Source organism: Eurypyga helias, unplaced genomic scaffold, assembly GCF_000690775.1.
Source record: "Eurypyga helias isolate BGI_N326 unplaced genomic scaffold, ASM69077v1 scaffold20923, whole genome shotgun sequence".
In the NCBI taxonomy this organism is placed as follows: Eukaryota; Metazoa; Chordata; class Aves; order Eurypygiformes; family Eurypygidae; genus Eurypyga; species Eurypyga helias.
The window spans coordinates 6,284-28,558 of NW_010240805.1; the positions used below are offsets into that span (position 1 = coordinate 6,284).

Below are 22,275 nucleotides of genomic sequence, written 5' to 3' on the forward strand. Positions count from 1 at the left end.
ATCTTGAATTATTGATGGAATAATATTATCACAGTCACAGTTATGATCCATTTAGGGATGTAACTCAACCAGCTAAAAATACATAATTAATACTCAAATTCAGTCTCGCATATGAGCACTTTTCCTTGTCTGCCCTGTAGCCTGGGCTAGTAGACCTTGGATATTGCATTCCACAATAAACAGAAAGGATAAATATATTTTTAGCAAACAAGAAGTTAGTCATGTCCAGTATATAAAATGCATAATGATAAATGCATAATGATAAATGCATAATACAGAAGCAGAGATAATGATAAAATGCATAATGATAAATGCAAAATACAGAAGCAGAGGCTGAGAACAACACTTTTTTTCTTTTTTAGTCTCCAATAAGAAGCAATAGCATTGACTTTTTTTCAGATATGCAAGTCAATGCGGCCTTGTGATAGCACAATAGAAGAACCTTGTTTAATCAGCTATTGTTCAGTGACTGTTCTTTCAGTCTGAATTCTGTACTGGAAACAAGGCTTAATCACAGGTACGTTGCTCAGTGTTGTTGTGCAAAGGCTTGAATGATTGATTGAGCCTTGCGCTTAAACATGAAACACTGAATGAGAAGATGTCCCTGAAAATAGCACGTGGGAGGGTCAAACTAAAGCATTTTAGCTTCTTTTTTATGGTCCCTTCTGTGCATAATGCATAAAGAGTTATTTTTAATGATTTTTGGACCACTGGTCATGAGAAAAATGAATTCAATTTAAAACAAGGAAATAGAGCAAGTAAATGCTATCCAGATTTTTGCCTAGAGCTTTATCTTTTGTTACTTCTGCTTTCAATTGCATATTCTATATATCACATCATTTTTCCAGCCCATCTTACTGTACAGATTTTTTTTGAAAGGGTCACAATACAGTTTTCTTTTTTATAGGTACATTCAAGAAGATAATACCATGAGTGTATTTGACATCTTTTCAGATCTCTGTAGGAATGTGCATTTGAATAAGACTGCGATTAAAGTAAACCCATATTTTTAATTGAATTTGCTCTTCTTTTCCAACCTACTGATTTTTCAAAAAACAGTAAACAAAACAGTTCAACAATGCATTCTTTTCTTGCATAAGCAGTAAAAGATGGACATTTGCTCAGAGAAAAGCTGGACCAGAGTGAGACATCACAGCCCCTTTACTGCTGGTAATTAATCGCCCTCCTGACAGGAGTTACTTCTGTTGGCAAGGTTTGTGAGAGCACTCCCTGCTCTGCTCAAGTGAAATTAGCTGTGCTTGCATAAGCAATTTCAGTAGGTGTTCTGGGTTTGTATGGACCAGAGTGTACTGGGGAGTGTCCACATGAGCCGTGCAGCTGGCAGGGCTGTTCCCTGAGGTGTTTTCAACCAACAGCAATACATGCAGCCGAGAGCAGTAACATTTCATCTGACCCAGTTTGGTCCACAAGCCTCTTTGGATTCCAGGTTTGCACCAACACATGCATCCTTGCTGTGTGTACCAGCCCAGAGGAAGCTGTGTGGAGAACAGTGGGGGTCCAAGCACTTCCTTAGCCACAGAATGAGACACCTCTGCACACTTGCTTCCAAGGCACTATGTGCTAGGACAGAGGTGGTTTGGGGGCTGGGTTTTCTTCTTTCTCTCCATTTGAGGTTCCTACACTTTGTGTAAATGAGGATCATAGAATCTTTTAGGTTGGAAAAGCCTTTTAGGTTGGAAAAACCTTAAAGATCTTCAAATGCAACACTGTTAATACCACCACCATCTCTGTTGCCCTTCGCTGGACATCCTCCAGTACCTCAATGTCTGTCTTGCAGTGAGAGCCCCAAAACTGAACACAAGATTTGAGGAGCAGCCTCACCAGGGCCGAGTCTAGGGGACGACCACTTCCCTAGTCCTGCTGGTCACACTGTTCCTGATGCAGACCAGGATGCCATTGACCTTCTTGGCCACCTGGGCACACTGCTGGCTCATAGTCAGCCGGCTGTCAACCAACACCCCCAGGTCCTTTTCTGCCAGTCTGCTTTTCAGCTGCTCATCCCCAAGCCTGAAGCATTGTATGAGGGTGTTGTGACCAACTCTACACTTTGCCTTATTGAACCTTATACCGTTGAGTATTCACTGTACCCATGCTTGGTAAGAGCCAGTGGGTATTGCTGAGCCCAGCAGCTTTTAAAGAGAGGTCGACCTTCTGAGAGGTTGTGATACAAAGCATCTGTCTTTCACAGCGGTGGGAGAGGGCCTGACACTGAGTTCCCCTAACAGCCCTAGCCCTGGGTTCACAGAGGCTTCCAGCTCCAATTCAAGACTCAGTTCAGCAGAAGAGCTTGGAAATGTTTAAGAAGATATAAACATCAGAAGGGTTATAGGTGGGTGATGTGAGCGAGTTTCACAGCTCCAGCAAAACTTAGGAATGAGCTAGAACTCTGCAGAAACCCTCAGTGTCAGAAATACAGGAAGCTGTGTAAAACAGTGGCAGCTCTAATAGATAGTGAAGGGTTCTTGACTGAGCAAAACCCTGAGCAACAACACATGACTTCAAAACTGGCCCTGTTTTGAGCAGTGGGCCTCAACCGATTGACCACGAGGGTCCTCTTCCAGCCCAGATAACCCTGTGCCTCTGTGATTCTTGCTGTACCTAGATGTTAGTTCAGGCACAGTGTAGGCATAGGTTTCTCTGAGTCAGTGTGTTCCAATTCTGCTTTTTTGTGTTTGTGTAATTGTAGTGGTGAGCACCGTAACAGTCAAAACTGGTAGCAGTCACAAGGAATCTAAATAGATATGTTTTCGTGTAATTGAAGGAAATAGAGAAAATTTTCTAAGGCTTCACTTGGAACACCCAGTGGCATATAAAACTGCTATTACTTTTTGCCATGAGAGCTGGCTGATACTTCTTCTGGGACAATTCCAGCAAATAAGGTAGTTCTTCGGGGTGAGGTGCAGGGTGTTGTGTTACCAAGCTATATCCTCATCCTTCATTCCCCTTATGCCTCCCCAGAATTTGCTGTAATTCTCTGTTTATAAGCCTGATGTGCAAAAAAGTCTAATCACGGTTTTCCAGTAGAAGAAACTAAACTCATCATGGCTGTTGCAGAGGGTTTTTGATCGGGATTTTGTTTTAATTTTCTTGTGTTTTCATCTTGTCTTTCCTTTGACTTCTCTCTGCACTCAGTAGTCGACCATTTCAGCCTACAAATATTTGAGAGTCTGAAACTACTGGCATCACAATGGCTTCACTAGCTAGACTGTATTGGTGCTGGAGGGCACCAACGTTGATTCCTTGAGATGTTCTTTTATCTAAGAAATAAAATTGTGCTGGAGAATACCTGTCCTCTGTCTAAAGGCTACTTCTCCAAGGAAGTTGTGCGCTGATCTAAAGGTTTATGTTGCAGAATTGGGTAACACTTTGTTCAAGGGAGCTTTTGGGCTAGATTTGTTAGTTTCTGTACGCAGGTGGTGCAGCTCTGTTGAGGACTGCATCCTAAGACTGACAGGCACATATCTTCTGGGAAAAAGAAAAAGAGATTTTAGGTTTTAAATAGTATTTTTAATATTTTAACAGTTTGTTTTTGTTATCAAACAAAAATGTTCTAGTGCACACATCCACACAGACGTGCAGCATGAGACTTCTCTAATATTTTGATCTGTAATTTGAGAGGTACATGAACAAAGGCTTTTCTGTGTAGAGTAGTGCATTTCAATTTTATTTCTTCAGTGCAGAGCTATTTTTTGACAACTGTTTATTTGTAAATGTCAGGATATTCACATCTCTGATTGAAAAATAAAATAAAAAGGGCATGCTACTGCCAGGTATCTTAACTTCTCCAAGGGCAGATGGAGAGTGTTGGCTGTCTGCCAATAAAGAGGAACTGTGCAAATCCAAATTGTGCCATTAGCTGTTGGCTTTGTGACTGAGATCCGAACCTAGAGGTAGTAAGAAGTTGGCAGCTGGACATTGGTGGCTGACCGTCTGCTATTACACTGTTGATGCTGAGTCAGAAATTGAGGCTGTGAAATGTTAATTGGCTTGCTAGGAAGTGGGTGAGCGTTATGGCTTAGTTGATTAAGATGGTTCATTAAAAGGTGTCAGATGGACAGGTCAGTTACACAGACAGATCTGTGTTTAATCATTAGCCATTAGTATTTCTGAAATGCTAATTCAGCTTATTTAATAAAATTTTCAATAATTAGTAAGTACAACTTTTAATTAATGTTCTTGTCAGCCTGCAATATATTAAACTGATTCTTTCCGAGAAGTCATAGCAACCATTTTATGCTAACCAATTCGATAAGGAATTTTATGCTAACCTCATAAGAATACCATCCCCATTTTAATCAACGTAAGTCACCCAGAACTAAGGGTATATTTCAAATGCAGCTACTGATACAAAGAAGTAATAGTACCTTGAATTTGTTGAAATTAATTCTGTATATGTGCTTCTACTTAATTCAACAGGTGACTGAGCTAGAGTGTGTGAGCAGTCAAGCCAATGCTGTCCACACACATAAAACAGAATTAAACCAGACAATACAGGAGTTAGAGTCTACGCTGAAGAAAAAAGAAGAGGTATTTGCTAACACTGATTCTTGGATTTTGTGTTGTGTCATTTCTAAACGCTTTCAATATTAAGCTTGTGACGGCTGGTAAATACTTTGTCATTTCTTATAGATGTTACGAAGTAAACTTGTTTTTCAGCTTCTTTGATTAGTATTTTTCTGTATGTATAATTACATCAGTCCATTGTAGAGCTGGGTATCTGTACAACAACAAAAAGTATCAAGTTTTCCTGTTTCCTTTTACCAGGCATCTCTTTTTGTAAAAGTAAGTCCTAAGTGGTTTCCACAGAGCAGCCATCCCATCGATGCAGTCCAGATGGACTGAGAAGGGAAGCCATCGTAAGCATGCGTTCCCTTTTCTGGAGAGTAGTGTTTGGTACAAGCAATAGATCAATGCCTTTTTCAGGCCAATCTGTTTTTCGGGCTATGCGAATATACCTGACTTTTATGACCCCCAAGATCAGCCCTTTCCTTAAACACATGCCAGGCCCCCAGCCAGAAACTTGACGATATTTACTGTGCCATTTGCTTTGAGCTGAACCAGCAGCAAGAAAATAAAGAGTTGGAGCAACACCTGCACTGGCACAGGTCCTAGAGGAAAGCAGATTTGTGCCACAGAATGATCGAGAGTTGTCTCCTTATGGATGGGTGGAAGGAGGTGGGAGAAGCCGTGTATGAAGGATTGTTTGCCCTGTGTAAGGCCAGATCCCGTGAGCCCTGCGTGACAGATGCAGTGGGCAGGGTGTGCATGTTCGGAGGGGCAGTGTGTCTTGCAGGATCTTGCCTCCATCAGGGCAACTGTTTGGTGTTTCCAAGAGGGATGCAGGAGAGGCACAGTCGTTACCTAATAACCTCCCAAAATGGAACAAAGCTTTTTCCAAACTCCCTCATACTTAAGAGATTAGCCTCGGTTTGGTAATGTTTCCGATTTTTGTGCGCATGCACTTTTGAATTATGCTGAGCTGTTGGCTTCAAAGAGATAGTTCTGAAAGGGGTTCTGGGAAGTGAATATGCCCTTCCACAGAAAAGTACTTAATAGTTTTAAGTTTGATACCTTTTACTGTCATTAACTGTTTCTATTCTTGTCTCCTGAAAGTAAGCTAAGAAAACATTTTTCTTCCATTCATTATTTGCTATTTTTATACTTTATTACTTCCTTATGCTAAATTAAAGATACCATTTCTTTTGCACTCTCTTTTTACAGAAATCAGTGGTCAAGGCAGGCAATTTCTTGATGTTCAGCCCTGCTGCTAGTGACATAATAAACAGCTCACAGATGAAAATTGAATTTTATTCTTGAAAACATGGAGAAATATAGATTCTAATAGAATTTAAAGTATAAAAATTGTTTCTCTAATTACAAGGACCTTAATTTTCCAGGAAAAAAATATTTCATATCTTTTGTGTGGGAGAAGAAAACTTGTATATTTATAAAAGAAAATGCTTATCCATATTGTTGTTTATTCACAATGGAGTTGCTGTTTCGGGACTGTGATTCCGGAGTGTTGAGAGCAGGGCTTGACTGATGTGCTTGCAGTGGGCAGTAGCCAACTGCCAGTTTTGCTATCATTTTGCTAGCAAGGTTGTTTCTTCTCCCTTTAGGAAATAGAAGGACTGAAACAAGAAATCGACAATGCCAGAGAGCTCCAGGCACAGCGGGATTCTCTGACCCAGAAGTTACAGGTGAGCTATAGTTCATGATCTGAATTTATAGAGAAGTGAAAAATGATCATCAGGTGAGCTCCTCACATCAGCAACTTGTGCTGTATGCACTGAGGGTGCCAGATAAGTGTGTACGATAGACTGCATTGCAAAGTGGTGGGTTGGGATGATCCTTAGGAATTTGTATCAAAATACCTGCCTCCTGTAAGTTGCTATTTTTGCCCAAGGGAATAGACACAAATTTATGATTCCACAGGGTCCTCTCAGACTAGTAGATGTCCTTCAGTGATACATGTTCTGGGCAGTTCGGGTCTCATTTTCATGGCGATGTCTCCCTGTTGGCCTTGTGTGCCACTGAAACTGTCAGGCTGTGGATCACCGGGTCAGGATGGGTTCGTGTGCAGCTTTTAAATGTGCCCTAAGAAAGTAAAGGTTAGAACGTTTTGGCATAGTATAGACATTAAAAGCACACTTTGACATTTTCTTAGAAGTATTTAGAATCATTTTGTTTGTACTGGATTTTCTGGGGTTGTTTCTTTACTGTCTGTAAAGCCACATACCTCAGCCTACCAGAGTCGGCGTGCCCTCAGGATCACCCTCCCTTGCTATGTCTGGGCCCGTCTTTCTGTCACTGGGCTGACCAGCCAGCAGATATGCACCTCCCTTGTGAAACCTGCCTTCTGAATGAGACTGGCCCAAAGCTTAGGTGGGTTAAACTCTGGATTCAGACTTTGGAGTTTTGATAGGGTTGGAAGCTCAGGCAAATCCAAATGGCTGAAAAATGACCCTCGCTGTTCTGTGACTTGAACTACATCACACTGAAAGCGAGCCACATCAGACTAGCCACAGCTTAAAAATCATTAAGCAGGTACTCTTTGAAATGCATTACATTAATTGGAACTTCCTTGCATCGCATACAGAATAAACCACATAAGAACAAAATGAGTTTATTAATTTTCCTCCATTCTTAAGTCAAATTGTTTGAAGAAAGTTTGTTATTACTTTAAACAATCTTTCAAATCGTTCTGAATACACCTCCGCTTACCTGCTCCGCTATTCCAAAAATGGTTGCTGGCCTTAGACTGAAAATGGGAGTTTTCAGGAGCAAAGAACCTTATCTGGGAGACTCAAAATGGAGATTACGATGAAATTTGGAAATTGTTCTAATAGTAGCATATGTAATAGTTTCACTTTAAGGTCATATGAAAAGTAATAATGAGCCAGAAATCAGCTATCCTTAGCAAGCAGAATTACGGGAGACTAGTGAAAAATGAAAGGTATTGAAATTTGTACTTGATAAAGGCACTATCTTCCTTTTGGTATATTTACATCTTTAGTCACCAAATGGATATATTGTGCATATGTGTCCATATGTTACGTTGTGGGCAATAACTCTGTGTGGTTCTATTCAAGTAAATTTAAAGTTTGTTAGGAGCTGAATTAAAAGTTGCCTTTCTTAAGCTTAAAGCTTATCACTGACCTGATGCAGCCCATCTAAAAGATCCTGAGTCTCTGCTTTGCTATAATCGTCCTGCTTTGATTATACTGGCCTTCACTGAGCCACTTCACCCTTCATCTGTGACGTCAGTGAAATGGTATGTTCTTCTGTAGCTCCAGACTAACCATCTAATATCTGTTCCCTTGCTTGACTCATCGTCTGTTGACAGGGTGATGGTCTCCAGGGTCCCTATCTGTTAGTCTCGGTCTTCTTTTCTTCTGCTTTATTTTTTCCTTCTTGCGCTTGCAAGTGGATTATGTAACTCTCAACTATTTTGGAATATAGCCTGTGTGAAAGATGCTATACAAAGAAATTACTATGTCAAGGTGTATTGCATTTCTGACACAAACATACCAGGGAGTGAATTAGAAGTCCATCATTGGTAAATTCCAGTGAAGAGCAGTATGTTATCGCTGTGCAGGGTAAGTATCAGCCCCTTGTTACTTATTAATTCCATTAGCAAGGTAGGGAAGACATGTCAATGAGTCACGATCAGTGTGACTCTCACAATAAGTCAGGATATCTTTATTACTATGACTGGTTCCTAAATATAGCTGTTGCATGTGGCTTGGATACTTCATTCGTATCCTTGCACTGAACTCCAGAAAAGATTATCACAGTGCAAACAACAGACATGTCTTGTTAATAATTTATTTCTTTTCTGAAAGAAAACAATGTATGAGAAATGATGATGTCCGCTTGTATGAAGAGCTTGATAAAAGCAGTGTAAATTACATCTTGCAAAGGGCCTGAGAGTATTAGAAGAGTCAGTTTATCGTTAAATGAGATTAACTACAAACAAATGAAATGACACAGCTGGGGGAATAGATTACATTACACAGACACCTCTCCACTTCTTCCCCTCAAGAAGAAACAGTTTTGAGGTACACTGATTTGTAAAAGGAAACTGCACATGAGCTGGACATGATCTTGTAATGCAATACTATTGCAAAAATCATTAATGCTAATCTAGGGTAAATATTTGTGTGGATCAGATGTAAAATCTGAGAGGAAGCATTTTCCGGAAATTGAAAGCAACAGCTCCTGGCATTTTTCAGTTAGTTCTACTTCCCATACATCATTATATATGTTAAGCATAAGGTAAGGGAAACAGAAGTGTGGGAGAAGATATACCTGAAGAAATGTTTGGGAATCTAAATGTATATGGATTAGGAAAGCAATGTCAAGAATGGATTATAACCATGACAATAAAATAGGCAAGCTGGAAGTTTAAACTAAAGAAGGGAGCTCTTCTGATTTAGAGACATACAGGGCAAGGACTAGCAGCAGAGAGTTAGCCTTTTGCTGAACATGGATGAAGTTCCTCCATCGAACATCAAGCTTTCGGTTTTACCTGGGTGCTCCCATCCTAACAGCTCACAGCAGAACAAGCTCCCAGTTTAAGACCTTCTGAGGAGGTCCTGAAAGATGATTGTCAATGCTTGATACAGGCCAGTGGGATGCTCTTCAGGCCCAGATATCACAAAAGAAAACCGCATATGTATCTATGGATTTGTCCCAAAGTGTTCCCTTTCATCACTGGCTTGCCTGCTTACAGAAATGAATTATCTCTGGGGTAAGAGCAGGGGCAAGGAGACTTCCTACAGCGCACACGTGTGGTGAGTAGAAGAGGACCAGTGACAGGAGAAGCAGGATGCATGAGCAAATTATGGAAAAATAGCAGTCAGCTTTGTGCAAGCTGAAGGACAGACTACCTCATTCCTGCAGAGCTGAGAGGACCTTGAATTTCCCTTTTTGTCCTCTACTGCAGTCACTTGGCCGCAGAGGTCTTAACCTGTGCAGTCACTACACCAGGTAGTTCTTGTGAGTTCTCGGTTTGGAGGGCAGGAGTAGGCTCAGAGGAGGAGAGCCTTCAGGGGGTATGCTGGGTTAGTGTCAGCTTGTTGGTTGATAGCAGTGGTGGGGTAGCTAATCATTACACAAGCATGTATGTATTTTCATTTATATTGTTTCTACAAATACTCTTTTCAGTTACCTTCCCTCAGTGGTTTGGCAAATGTGTTGTTCACTGTTAAACAGATTAAACTAGTTCTTCTCTTGGTCCGGGTGGCAAGGGGTAATTCCTACTCTCGGCTGTTCTGTTCAAGACCAGGGCCCGAAACTGGAATTTTTAATTTGCCCGTTTACAAACAAGAAGTCAGTTCAGCTTGGACGTAACCCTTGGCTGCACAAGCAGTGACAGTTCTGAGGAGACCATGTTCCCGAGGCTCTGCCTTTCTCACCCGCACCACTGCTGGGGGTCCCAGAGCTCTCCCCTGCCGCGGAGGCTGGGAGCTGACACCGAGCACTGGCCACATCACCCCATCCCTCCTCTGGCCAGGGATGCAGCGGCCGATTGATGCTGCCATCCGACCCCTCGCGGGTGGAAACGTGTCTTGGGCCATGGGCTTTGACTGCCATTTTATACCTGTTATTCTTGGCTGCCCAAATTCCGTAAGGTTCTGGTAGTTTCTTGTGTTCAGCTGAGTTCTCTCCGATGTAAACATGAATGTATTTGTTGGCTTTGAGGGCGACGACACAGAAGCAGTGGGAGAGTGGGAGGGCAGGAGGAGGAGTTGCTCATGCCGAGAGCAGTGACTGCTGCCAAATCGCCCTCCCTGTGGCTGCGTGAAAGTAGTTGTTGTGAGAAGTCGGAGCAGGCCTGGGAAAGCGTTGGGACACCCAGCCACCGTTGAAAAACATGTTAATGTATGTAAATACGCGTTTGCTGTGCACTTCTCCAGAGAATGGTGGCACAGGGTGTAGGGTGCGCTAAATACATGGTCCCTGTGCTGCCTTTGAAAGTGCTTTTCGTAACTGAACTGTAAAAACCTAGCATGAATTTATGAGACGGGCAACGAACGCAATAAATAATGCCATTCCAGACCCACGCAACTGCTTGTGGTGGTCGAAAAAAAAACGCCCACAAAGCCGCTCCATCACTCCCCTCCTCAGCAGGATTGGGCTGGGGGGCGGAGAAAATAAGATGGAAGGAAAAAAATCTCCTGGGTCAAGGCAGGGGCCATTTAATGAAGCAAAACTAAAGGCTGTGTGCGGAAGAAAGGGAAAACAAAAGGATTTATTCTGTACTTCCCATCAGCAGGCAATGTCCAGCCGCTTCCTGGGAAGCAAGGCGGTTTCTCTGGAAGGCAAATGTCATAAATAACAAATTCCCCCATTCTTTCTCCTTTTCTTAGCTTTTATTGCTGAGAAGACATCACATGATATGGAATATCCTTTTGCCCGGTTTGGGCCAGCTGTCCCGGCTGTGTCCCCTCCCAAGACTTGCCCACCCCCAGCCTGCTGGGGTTAAAAGGGGGAAATGCTGGAGAGACAGCCTGGATGCTGTATGAGCACAGCTCCGCAGCACCCAAAACACCGGAGCGTTACCAACACCTTTCTAGGTACCGATCCCAGTCACAGCGCTGCGAGGGCTGCTGTGGGGGGAACTGACTCCGCCTCAGCCAGACCCAATACCCTGAAGGGCAGAAGAGAGGGCGTCCGGTTTGCGCAGAGCCGAGCAGCCGTGACCTCCCGCCCCGTCAGGTGCGAGCCGGAGCCGTGAGGGGTCCCGGCAGGCTGGCGCGAGGGGGCTGCTCTTCCCTGTGAAGGGGAGCTGAGCTTGCTCAGGGTCAGATCCCCTCAGCTGTGCATAACATGCCGCCGCTTCGTCTTTCCGCTCGCGGCATGGGAACAGCTTGTCCGTACGGCACTGGTGGCTCCCGCGCATTCCCTGCTCCCACAGCTGCGCTGCCGTGGGGCTTGCAGGGGGGTGCTCTGGGGCACCGTGTCGTGAGAAAAGACATTAGCTTGCGCTTGACGGCTTTAATTTGTTATAGTCAGCGTCACCTTGACATCAGTCTTGTTAGTTTACGTTTCTGTCTTAAATTTCAGGGTGAAAAGGCCTATAGTGTGGGTCAGGAATAAGGTAGTACCCTCCATCCAAAAGGCAGTATGCAGGATGTGTAAGACCATTTCGTGGGGACCAGGTCCTGGGGCAGTGCACATAGTCTAAATCAGGGAACACTCAATCTTGGGTAAACCTTTGAGAAGCTGTTTTTGGTAGGTGGCACATTTCTGAATGATAGAAGCAATAACTTACCTGAATAAGTTGTTCACTGACTAAATTTTATCCCCCCAAAAAGTTTCTGTCCTTCAGCTGAATTACTGAGAAAGCGGAGGAAGTGGCGGTACATACGCAATCGTAATAACAATCTGGGTTCCGGTTTTGGCTTCATGGAAGCCATAAAGGGTGACGAATTGTTTTAAAAAAGCAGATGACAGAAATAGACCACAAATACCAGCGGGAGGTTAGACGGCTTTCTGTTTGCAGACAACACATTAACATGTTGTGTATTTTCTCTGAAGGAAGTAGAAATTCGAAACAAAGACCTGGAAGGCCAGCTGTCTGATCTAGAGCAACGTCTGGAGAAAAGTCAGAATGAGCAAGAAGCTTTTCGCAATAACTTGAAGACACTCTTAGAAATTCTTGATGGAAAAATATTTGAACTCACAGAGTTAAGAGATAACTTGGCCAAGCTAATAGAATGCAGCTAAAGAAAATAGGATCTCAGTGCCAATCAGCTTAAAGATGCACTATCTCTCTTCATAGGACTGTGTTGGGGTCTGCATCAAAGTTGCACAAAATTAGAAAATGCTCCTCTGAGAGGGCTTGTTTTAAATTTGAGTCGTATTTCAATGTAAAATTTAGAACTCAGCTTGTAGCTAGTTGAAGAAAAAAAACAAAAACAAACGAACAAACAAAAAAACTTGAAATACAAATTACCTCCTTGTACATTATTGGCCATAGATAACTTGAAAGATATTAACAGTAGTCGAATGCAATCCTTTTTTAATTATCAGCGATGGAAGAATTAGCAGTGTCCCAGGTCACATCCCCTTTTTGTGATAGACACAGTATAGGTTATCTGCTGTTTTATTTATTTAAGATATTTAATTGCTGTGTTTTGTGCAAGAACTTAGTGATGACAGCCCTGTATTTTGTTGTTCTTAATAATTTCTCAGGATATGTTGCACTGTGGAGCAGCAGTGCCATTACCAATTTATTCTTGCCTGGAGTGAGAGAGAGTTGCATCTTTAATTGAAACAAAGTTACTATAACTGCTTGTATAAAGTTCTTCCTTTTGGGGATTTTTTTGGTTGGTTGGTTGGTTGTTTTTCGGTTTTTTTATATATATATATCTACTGGAAGATACCTTATTTCTTTATGGAGCTTACTCTGGTGTTCTACAATATTGTCCAATGTAAGGTTTACTTTTTCATATGAATTCCATGTAGTTACAGTGAGATGCTATCTTCCACTTAACCATATTTTGAAGCCAACCAATGATGGAAGGTGAGTCCCCCAGGAAAAAGAAAAAAAAAGGCAACCCCCCCCCCACCTTGAGAATTTTAACTGTAAGATTTGACATGCACAGATAACGAGGAATAGCCAGTTGTTTGTTTTCTGGCCTCGATGCATATATCGGATATGTATGTGCAAATAACTGTTAACCTGTTCTGCAGGAGACTTTTTCAGAATGTCACACGAATTTCAGGTTTTCTGAACGATGAATGGCTTATGGGGAGCACTGTTTTATTACAGAGTGCATTAACGACATAGAGATATTGCAAGGGATTGCACGTACGCTGAAATTGTCCAGCCAAGAAAGCTGTTTCTAGAAGTTTGGTTGTCATAGCAAATTGAAATGGAGACATGTTTACTCTTTTATGGGTCTTCATATCACATCTTTATTGAAACTACACCAGGCAATATTCTGAACTGTTAACTAAATGTTTAAAAACAGGAAATTGAATTCACTTATCCTCAGTGAGCAGGTTTTAAAGTTGTTTTGATGTAATTTTAACAGACTTTTGGCAAACACACATTTCTTTATATAATAGATTTATTTAAAAAAAAAAAAAACCAAACCAAACTCTTTGAAAAGGTAAGCCAAGTGTCATATGTCTTGCATCAAAGTACATTCTTGCCATAAACTGCTTGTAATGTTGAAGAGGGCTTTTATAAAATGTATGAATGAGTGTCAGACTTCAGAGTCGGAAAATGCACGGACCTTTGTTTGCTCCCCAAATTAATTTGAATGTTGAACATGCAATCTAGCTGCTTATTAAATTCGTACAACATGATTTTCTCCACTTAGAGACTGCTATTCAAAACTAGAAAAGACAAGTTTGTTCTCACGTGTGTACCGTGTGTATGTATCACGTAATACACACAGGTTCTCATTTATATTAGAAATACATGCTTTATTTCTAAAATACTGCTTTTTTTTTCTTTACCAGTAATTTATCAGGTCTCACCTGACTAGTCAGGAAAATGGTTTAGGTCAAATGCTAAACCGTCATGTATTATACTGTATGTAATGTACACAATGTTTAAGTTTTCTCCATATTTTAGGGTATTTTCTCACCTGTTTTATTCATGAAAGGGGTGGGGGGAGCTTGGTTCAGCGTGCTGCTGGTTGAAAATTTCGTGCTGATACATGTTTTTCATTGAGTGGATTTTAGAGGATGGTGTGTATATCTTTATCAGGTCCAGATGAGCAGATATAACTAGTTTTTACTTTACCTGGGGATTTTTGGGCCTGATTCTCCTGTCACTTGAGCTGCTGTAAACCAGATGTGTCCTTGATGTGCAACATTCAGTTGACATAACATCTGTGGAAGTGCAGGGAGAGTCTGGCCTGTTAATGCTCAATGGACATAATAAGGATGAAGAAAGAATAAAAACACAGAAAGTTGATGATGGAATAAGTGTAATATTATTTTTAATGATATATTATTGACATTTTTAAAGATATGATGTCATTTACATGTGGGAAAATAGTGGACAGAAATATTTCCACTTAAATTTTGTGAATATGTGTGGTACACAAGTATTTCTATGTATACGTACACACACATATGTATATACAGAACATGGAAAACTTTAGATGTGCACATTTTTAATATTTTCCTATTGAAATTAAATTTAAAATTGGAAATTGATATTTGAGAATTTCTTTTCTCATAGAGCAGATGCACTTAGTTTCTCTCTTTTTGGTTTTAGGTTTTGGGTTTTTTTTTTTATAATACGACTACTGAGGGCTGCACCTTTGAATTCCCAAACAGTTGCCAAACATGAATATGGGATAAGGTGGACATACGTGCACATATAAATAAAATCCTATTGCTAAGACTATTTTTATTGTTTCTGTACAGTAGACGAGTGTTTAGAAATTGTGATCTAAAGTTCATACTTGGGTGGCTCTACCTAGAGTAGCCCCTGCACTTCTGCTTTAAGACAACAGTTTGCCTGTTTGAAACATTACTTTCCCAGAGACAGGAATTATCCATTGTATCCATCTTTGATGAAACTATGGAAATATGTATATGGGCAAAGAGTGTTGTGTGCTACAGCCTGAAAACATGACCATGAACTTTCACTGGAGGGGATACCAGTCACATTGCATGTAACTTGTTGTATATGGCAACTACAGTCTTGTAAAAAAGAAGGCAAAAAGCATTACCAAAAAAAAAAACCTAACAGAAATACCCAAAAAAAAAAAAAAAAAGGAAAAATCAAAAGAGTACAGTTTTTTATTTTGAAACACACTTGCTGTTCTCTGGAGAATGTACCTTTTCATTTTTTTTTCTTAAATCTTTTTCAAGTATGTGCAAGTGATAGCAGCAGCTACCTTAATCTTTCAGGTGCTACTGGATTTTGCATTAGCGTGTTATGTTGTGAAATCCTGACTTTGACATAAAAGATTTTTGTAAGTATACCTCCGTCTGGATAGTTAAGTTTTTGGAGTGTCTTGTTCATAATCCATATGCCTCAATGAAACAGAAATTGCATTTTTCTATGTGGACAAAGTGAGATGCGAATTAATCTGTCTGTTACAGACTGGGGATACCTTTTCCTGGCTCATATATCCAGGAGAGACACAAAATGAACTGATTACACAGAAATGCTGTTATAAGGTCTCTAAGAAAACACATTTTTCAGGTAAAATATAAATAAATAAAGGGCTAAACCAGATGTAACACAAATAAGTATTTGTTTAATGCTATCGGTGGCATCCCCAGGGTAACTCCTTGGAAGAGAACCCTGCAAGAATGAACAATGCGTCAATTAAAGATCAGTATTTTGGGATGTGTCTTTTCAGTTGTCAGTTGTGAAAGGTTTCTGATTTCTGCTCATTTTTCTACCAGTTAGGGATTGACTTCAGGTTTACCTCCAATAAGGGGCCAAACCTCAGTTCATTCTTCAGTGTTCTGCACTGAAGTGGCTGCTGAGCCGCACTCTGTGAACACGGCATTCAGAAGTCAAAACCAAAACCTTTCCCGGAAATACCGCACGGGGAGAGGAGTGGAAAAGTGTTGCAGACCTTGATTCTCTGCAGAACTGCAGGTGCCAGTAAAGGCACTTAATTTGGTTGATTGCAGAAGTCTTGGGGTAAAGATAAGTCTGATTAGAGATGAGATCCGGATGTCAGAAGACAATTAAAACAGGGGACCATTGAGAAACTCCATCCGTCCGTGAAACCGGACATGCCAGTTGGGCCTGGCTGTGCAAAGCGATGTTCAAATGGCCTTGTTTACACCTTCTTAGTAGTGCTGCATGTGTGCTCCACCTCTGAACGCTGCTCAGCAGAGAGCGTATCGCGGAGTAACAGCTATTTTTAAAAATCTCTATTTTTGCTTAGTAGCATTAGTTCCGTGTTTTACTGCACTTACTTCAGACAAGTAGGGTTCATTTCCCCCATTATGTTGAATGTTTGGGAACAGTGAGCAGGGTTTTGTGTTAGATCCCGGGGTCAGCTCAGCTCACACCCACTCTCCTGGCCATGCAACATAGCCAGAAAGCAGGTTTATATGGTGTTTATATCACCATACCTGAAATACATATCTATATATAGGTACGGCAGGTAGGCGTGGGTTTTCACACCACACGGGGTCTCGCAGCTTGCCTGCCACAACCTCTCCGGGACCTGTAGCTGCCAGCACTGCCCCTGGACCGCTGGCAGCTCCTCCTCAGACCAAAGACACACCAGCAGCAGCATCTACGCCCACATTCTCCCTCACTGCCGGGTCATGCACGAGCAAAGCTCCGTTGCAGCAAGGCACCTGGTAGTCGGCGTCATTTTCAGGCATGGAAGAAGGAGTAACCACCAAAGACGTTTTAGATTCAGGGCGGGAGGGAAATGCGAGTGGTCAGAAAGACTCCCTTACGTGGAACCGGTAGCTGTAGAGGCCGCAAGAGGGGTTTGTGCAGCAAAGGACAGAGACTGCCAGCCACAAAAGGTCCACAAGAAAGGATCGCGCTTCCCTTAGGTACTCACGTCAGGCCAATGCTGAGCACACCTGGCTTGCCCCAAAAACTCTGCCCTGATTCCCTCAGGGGTCTCAAGGCCAGCCTTTGGAGTGTGTTCCGTGAATGCAGCCAAAGTTCTGGCGTTCTGCAAACCCCATGTCCTGCCAGTCCCTTACCTTCACTGCTCTAGAGGTTGGCCATCAGTGTCAGGCACTGGTCATGGCTGATGACACTCCCTGTTTTTTCCTGCAGCCGGCTGCTATCACCTGTGGTGTTTGGGTAACAAATTCTGAGCTGGGTTTGGGGTTTTTCTTTCTTTTCCTCTAAGTAGTCTCAGACCTCGTCCGTCCCCGCTCTGGGGATTCTCACCTGCTCTCACCTCACTGCATGGACCCAGCAGTGCTGTCAGCGGCGTTTGCTTCCGCTAGACTGAGAATAGCAACCTACAGGTTGTCTGGGAAGAGAACCTGCATTTCTGTGACTGTGGCTGTTCTTGGAGAGGAAGAATTTTTTCAAAATTAATCAAGAAGGAGACAGAGCCCAGGACCTTCACGTGCATACAGATGCTAAGGGGAGAGGAAAAACTACACTGACAAGGTATGTTTAAGTGTAATGTGTGCGTATGGATTTCCCCCTTTCAAGCTAAATACGGTCGTGCGGATATTTGCAAGCGTAAGATTTTCAGAGAGGGAACAAGACCTTTGAAATTCTCTGAGTCTGGATTGTATTTTGTTAAATGACAATGGGAATTTTCTTTAAACAAAAGAAGTGGGAAGCAAAATGATCTTGTACTTCCCTGCAAGAGAGAGATCACAGCCCTTACCTGTGGATAGAAATGTAAAAATTAAACCTACTCTCTCTACATCTGAATATACTGCTATTTCTGTAATTCCAGCTGTGTTGTGCCTCAGGAATCTGCAGCAATGGGCACCAGAAATCTATCCCTGGAAGGCTCAGCTCTCTGACTTTCACCTGGTGAGAGGAACCAGGATAGTCATGCGTAGCCAAGCAACTCAAGTAGTATCTAGTGTGAGCATCCTGCACGGAGTCCCTGCTGCTCAGCCTCACCCTGCCAGCTGTGTGGAACTAGCCCAAAAGTGGCTGCACTTGCCACTGGACCGGTAGCCCTGTCACTACCAGTCGAGCCCTTTTGCTCCAGAGCATCCTGCACATTTGGAGATTTGCCTGCAGGGGAGAAAGCAGAGGGGGAATTTCATTCTGCAGGTCTGAAAGAAGCAGAGTAATCTGCTGGTTTGGTAGAAACCAGCCTCTTTGAAAGAAAAATAAATTATTTGGGGTGGTTATTATTATCATATATATATATGAATACATGTATTTATATATATATAAATCAAAACTTTTTTTATCCTGTATTTCTTGTATTTTTCCTTTTTCCCATGTTCTTTTCTCCTGTGTAATGTGGAGCAGGGAAACACATGTTTACAACAAATACGAAAGTCCTAAATCACTTATGGAATGAGATACATAAACATCCAGCGTCCTGCTCACCAGACAGGCACATCAGCAACCCGAACAAGAGATTGTCTGTCAGTGCGGGGCGCGGGCTGTTGTGCATGAACAGCTCGGACCCTTGGTGAAGGTGCCAGCCACCCAAGGAATCCAAGGGAAGAGGTGATGAGGAAGCACTGGGGATGTTCTTAACAAGGATGCCACAAGGAAGCATTTTGAATGGAAGCCAGCTAAAACACAGAGCAGTGCAAGTGTTTCCAGGAGAGAGGCATTTGTGGGCTCTTTACTGATGGCGGCCCCACTGCGGAAATAGAAAATTCCTCTAAGGTGCGTTTGACTCCTCAAGTCGAAATGCAGTAACATGTCAGGATTGGCAGGCTGCGTTCCAAAGAAACTGAGCTGGTTTTCCTGCTAAAACAAAGGGATATGTACTGGGCAGCAAAAAATCCCATCAAGTCAGGGGATTTCTGTCATCAGCTAAGATAGGAGACAGCTCGTTTGCGAAGGAATTAAAAGAACACTTGGAGAGTTCCCCGAGAGCAGCAGCACAGAGATGAGATCAGAGCTCTCTGCAGCTGCAGAGCCCGACGGGGAAGTCTAGCCACGAGCCTGGACAGGCAGGTAGCAAACTGTGCTGTAGGTTCAGAGAGGTTTTTTTAAGGGAATTGTGATGCATTGGCCAAACTGCAGCAATGAAGCCGTAACAAGGACATGGGCATCTGTAAATGCAATCCAGAAAGGAATTAAGGCCTGGCAGCGTGCAGTGCAGGTCAGCCCCGAGGCTGAGTAAGCCACCACGCCAGGGACTCTGGTTTTGTCCAAACATGCAGTCACCGCTGCAGCCCTGCAGAGAGGAGGGTGCACTTTCAGGGTGAAAGCAAACAGAGCAGTCAACCATTGAGGCTGGGTTTTCAGCTCAGGGGTAGGTACCATGTGGCTGAAGAATTCATTGCGACGTTTTAAGCGTCTCTCTTGACGTACTGCGCCAGGAAAGGGAGACGCTGCTTGAGGAAGTGTGAGCTGACCTCCATGACGCCCTCAGACACAGCTGTGTGTTTTACCTCGGGTAAAAGCTGGGGCGTAGCTACTTGGAAAACAGTGACAGTGGTGTGTCAAGAGGTCACACATTCGTCAGCTGGAAGATCTTGACAGATACAAGTGAAGAAACTCTAATTTACAGTATTCCAGTCTATTAGGTTTTTTCTAAGGTAACACCATGATCTGCTATTGCAGTTGACACATCAATGGGCTGATGGAAGGCATCTTCATGTCCCCTTGGGAAACAGCTAGGCTTCTTCCACTGGGAGAGCTCCAAAGGGAGTAGGAGCTGAATTTTACAATCAGTTGCTTAACCAAGCTGGTGCTGACAGTACCAAATGCCTTCTTATTCAAAGCATCCCTGAAACCTTGGGCATCCACTAGGACCATCTAGTTCCACCCCCCTGCCATGGGCAGGAACACCTTCCACTAGACCAGGTTGCTCAAAGCCTCATCCAGCCTGGCGTTGAACACTTCCAGGGATGGGGCATCCACAGCTTCTCTGGGAAACCTGTGCCAGTGCCTCACCACTCTCACGGTAAAGAATGTGTTCCTTATACCTAATCTAAACCTGCCCACTTTCAATTTAAACCCGTTACCCCTTGTCCTGTCACTACAGGACCTTGTAAAAAGTCCCTCCCAGCTTCCTTGTAGCCCCTTCAGGTACTGGAAGGTGCAATAAGGTCTCCCCGGAGCCTTCTCTTCTCCAGGCTGAACAAGCCCAACTCTCTCAGCCTGTCCCCATAGCAGAGGTGCTCCAGTCCTTGAAGCATCTCCGTGGCCTCCTCTAGACTCGCTCCAACACTGTTTAAATGTGTTTTAAAGGTAACATATGTTAGTTTGTATACAGACACCTCTTTTGTTGCTCTCAAGAAGTGACAAACCATCTCCTGAACAGAGATTTCTCTATGTTTGACCGAGGACAACTCCTGCACTCCTCACATCTTTTCCTAGAATGGCTTAAACGAGAGTGTACCTGCTCCAGGTATCACTCACTAGTGTTTCTTGACCCCGTTTGCTGGCCTTGAGCACGGGAGTAATGGCCCATGAATGGCCAGATCTCGCGGTTTAATTTAAATCTGAGTGACACAACAAGGTAGGGTGGGAGATGACGCGAGACACAAAACGCTGTTGCAGGGCAGCGAAAATAACTTGTTCACATGGTGGTAGCGGGCAGCAGAAGTAACGACTGTCCGTTTCAGCTGAGTTTGACCCTTGGAAGCCTCCCAGCAGTAGGCCCTGCAACAGGTGAGTCAGACAGGCCACGGGCTTCGTCAGTAGAAACCTGCAAGAAACAGTGACAGGAGTGGCGCAGGTGTATGTGCCCCAGCATCAAAAGGATGTGATGTGTGATTTACTTTTTTATATCAATAGTTTTATTTTTTAGTCCCAATCCAACTTTTTTTAATGTCATTGGAAGCCGAGAGCAGTGTGCAATGGCTTATCTGTCAAATACTGTTTTTGCAGGACTCTCTCTGCTCCAGCAGTCATTTTACTCGCAGTGAGTGAGCGTGGGGGGGGAAAAAAAGGCCATCGCTTTATGACGCCTCGTACGAGGTTGATTCAAAAGACATCTGTTGTGTTGTTTGAATCGTGCAGTTAACGTGCGTGGCCGCTTGAGCACACATTGGTGCTTCTCTATGCTAAAAGCTCAGTTTAATTCCATTAAATTTCAGTAGGAATGTAAGTACTGAGGGAGAAAAAATACAGTTAAGATAAAGGCTTTGTATGAATTGCACGATACTATAATTTTTCTTATTTCTGTGACTTTTAAACAGTGATTTACCGAGGGAGCGTGATGCAAATCAGAGAAGTTGCTTGAGATGAAAGAATGAAGGGAACAGCTGGCGTGACGGTGGTGGAGATTCGCATCCAGGTTAGGGAAAGTAAGAGAGACTGAGCGTCTGCGTGCAAAGGGGGAAGGGCAGGAAGGCATCTCTGCGGGAACGTGTCTGCGATTCTGCAGGACAGGCAGCTGGTCAGGAACGGCAGCACCTGTGAGCAGGGCAGGTTGTGTGTCACTGCTGCCATAGCTTCCTGGTAAAACCCCTGGAATAATTTTCTGCTGCGGCGCAGTTTGTGAGAGCAAGTGAGGCTCCCAACGGTTAAACGGCTGACATGGAACATCTGAGGTTTACAGAGGCTGTTTTATCGTTAGGTTAATTACATCCCTCTATCCTAAAAGGCAAAACACAGTAGGAAAACCCTGTATCACACTAGAACTCGGCAAGTGATCCGTGACGTGAGCACGGAGCTCAGGCCCTGGTGATGATATGGCAGTGCTTTGGCAATTCCGTGACACTGCGGAAAGCCAGGATTCACGCCTGTACAAGGGCCGCTCCCTACGATGGGAACGGTTGAGAAAAGGAACAGTTCCTAGGCTTTGGAAAAAGAGATCTGACAAACCCACTTTCCATTTCTACTTCTCCCCCTCCTTCCCATCCCCCCTGCTGAGTATTAAGCGGTGGAACAAACCAACCCTAGGTACGCCAACGGCTTCTGTGAGAAGGAGGTGGTGTTTGGCTTCCGCAGGTTTGAGGACTGTGGCCCGGTCAATAATTCATTCACAATGTACATCTCCACCTGGCACGTAAGAAACGTGAAAACTAATAAATGACAGTTCTACCCATCTCCCATGCGTTGTACGGTCATCTAGGCCTGGTTCCAAGTGGCACATCCCTGCCTTCCACGTGCGCGTACAGCGACGCCCACTGATTTGCAGTTAAATACACTTCCAACCTGCAGGAATACCC

At 43.1% G+C, this 22,275-nt stretch overlaps 1 protein-coding gene across 1 annotated transcript; it reads left to right on the top strand.

The window, feature by feature from the left end:
• Nucleotides 1-4,437: 4,437 nt before the first annotated feature.
• On the top strand, nucleotides 4,438-13,044 carry LOC104507327 (homer protein homolog 1; the record flags this gene model as incomplete). Its single annotated transcript, XM_010148570.1, has 3 exons — nucleotides 4,438-4,548; nucleotides 6,141-6,221; nucleotides 12,067-13,044. Coding segments are annotated over 3 exons (381 nt in total), but the record flags the coding sequence as incomplete, so codon positions are not given.
• Nucleotides 13,045-22,275: the final 9,231 nt, after the last annotated feature.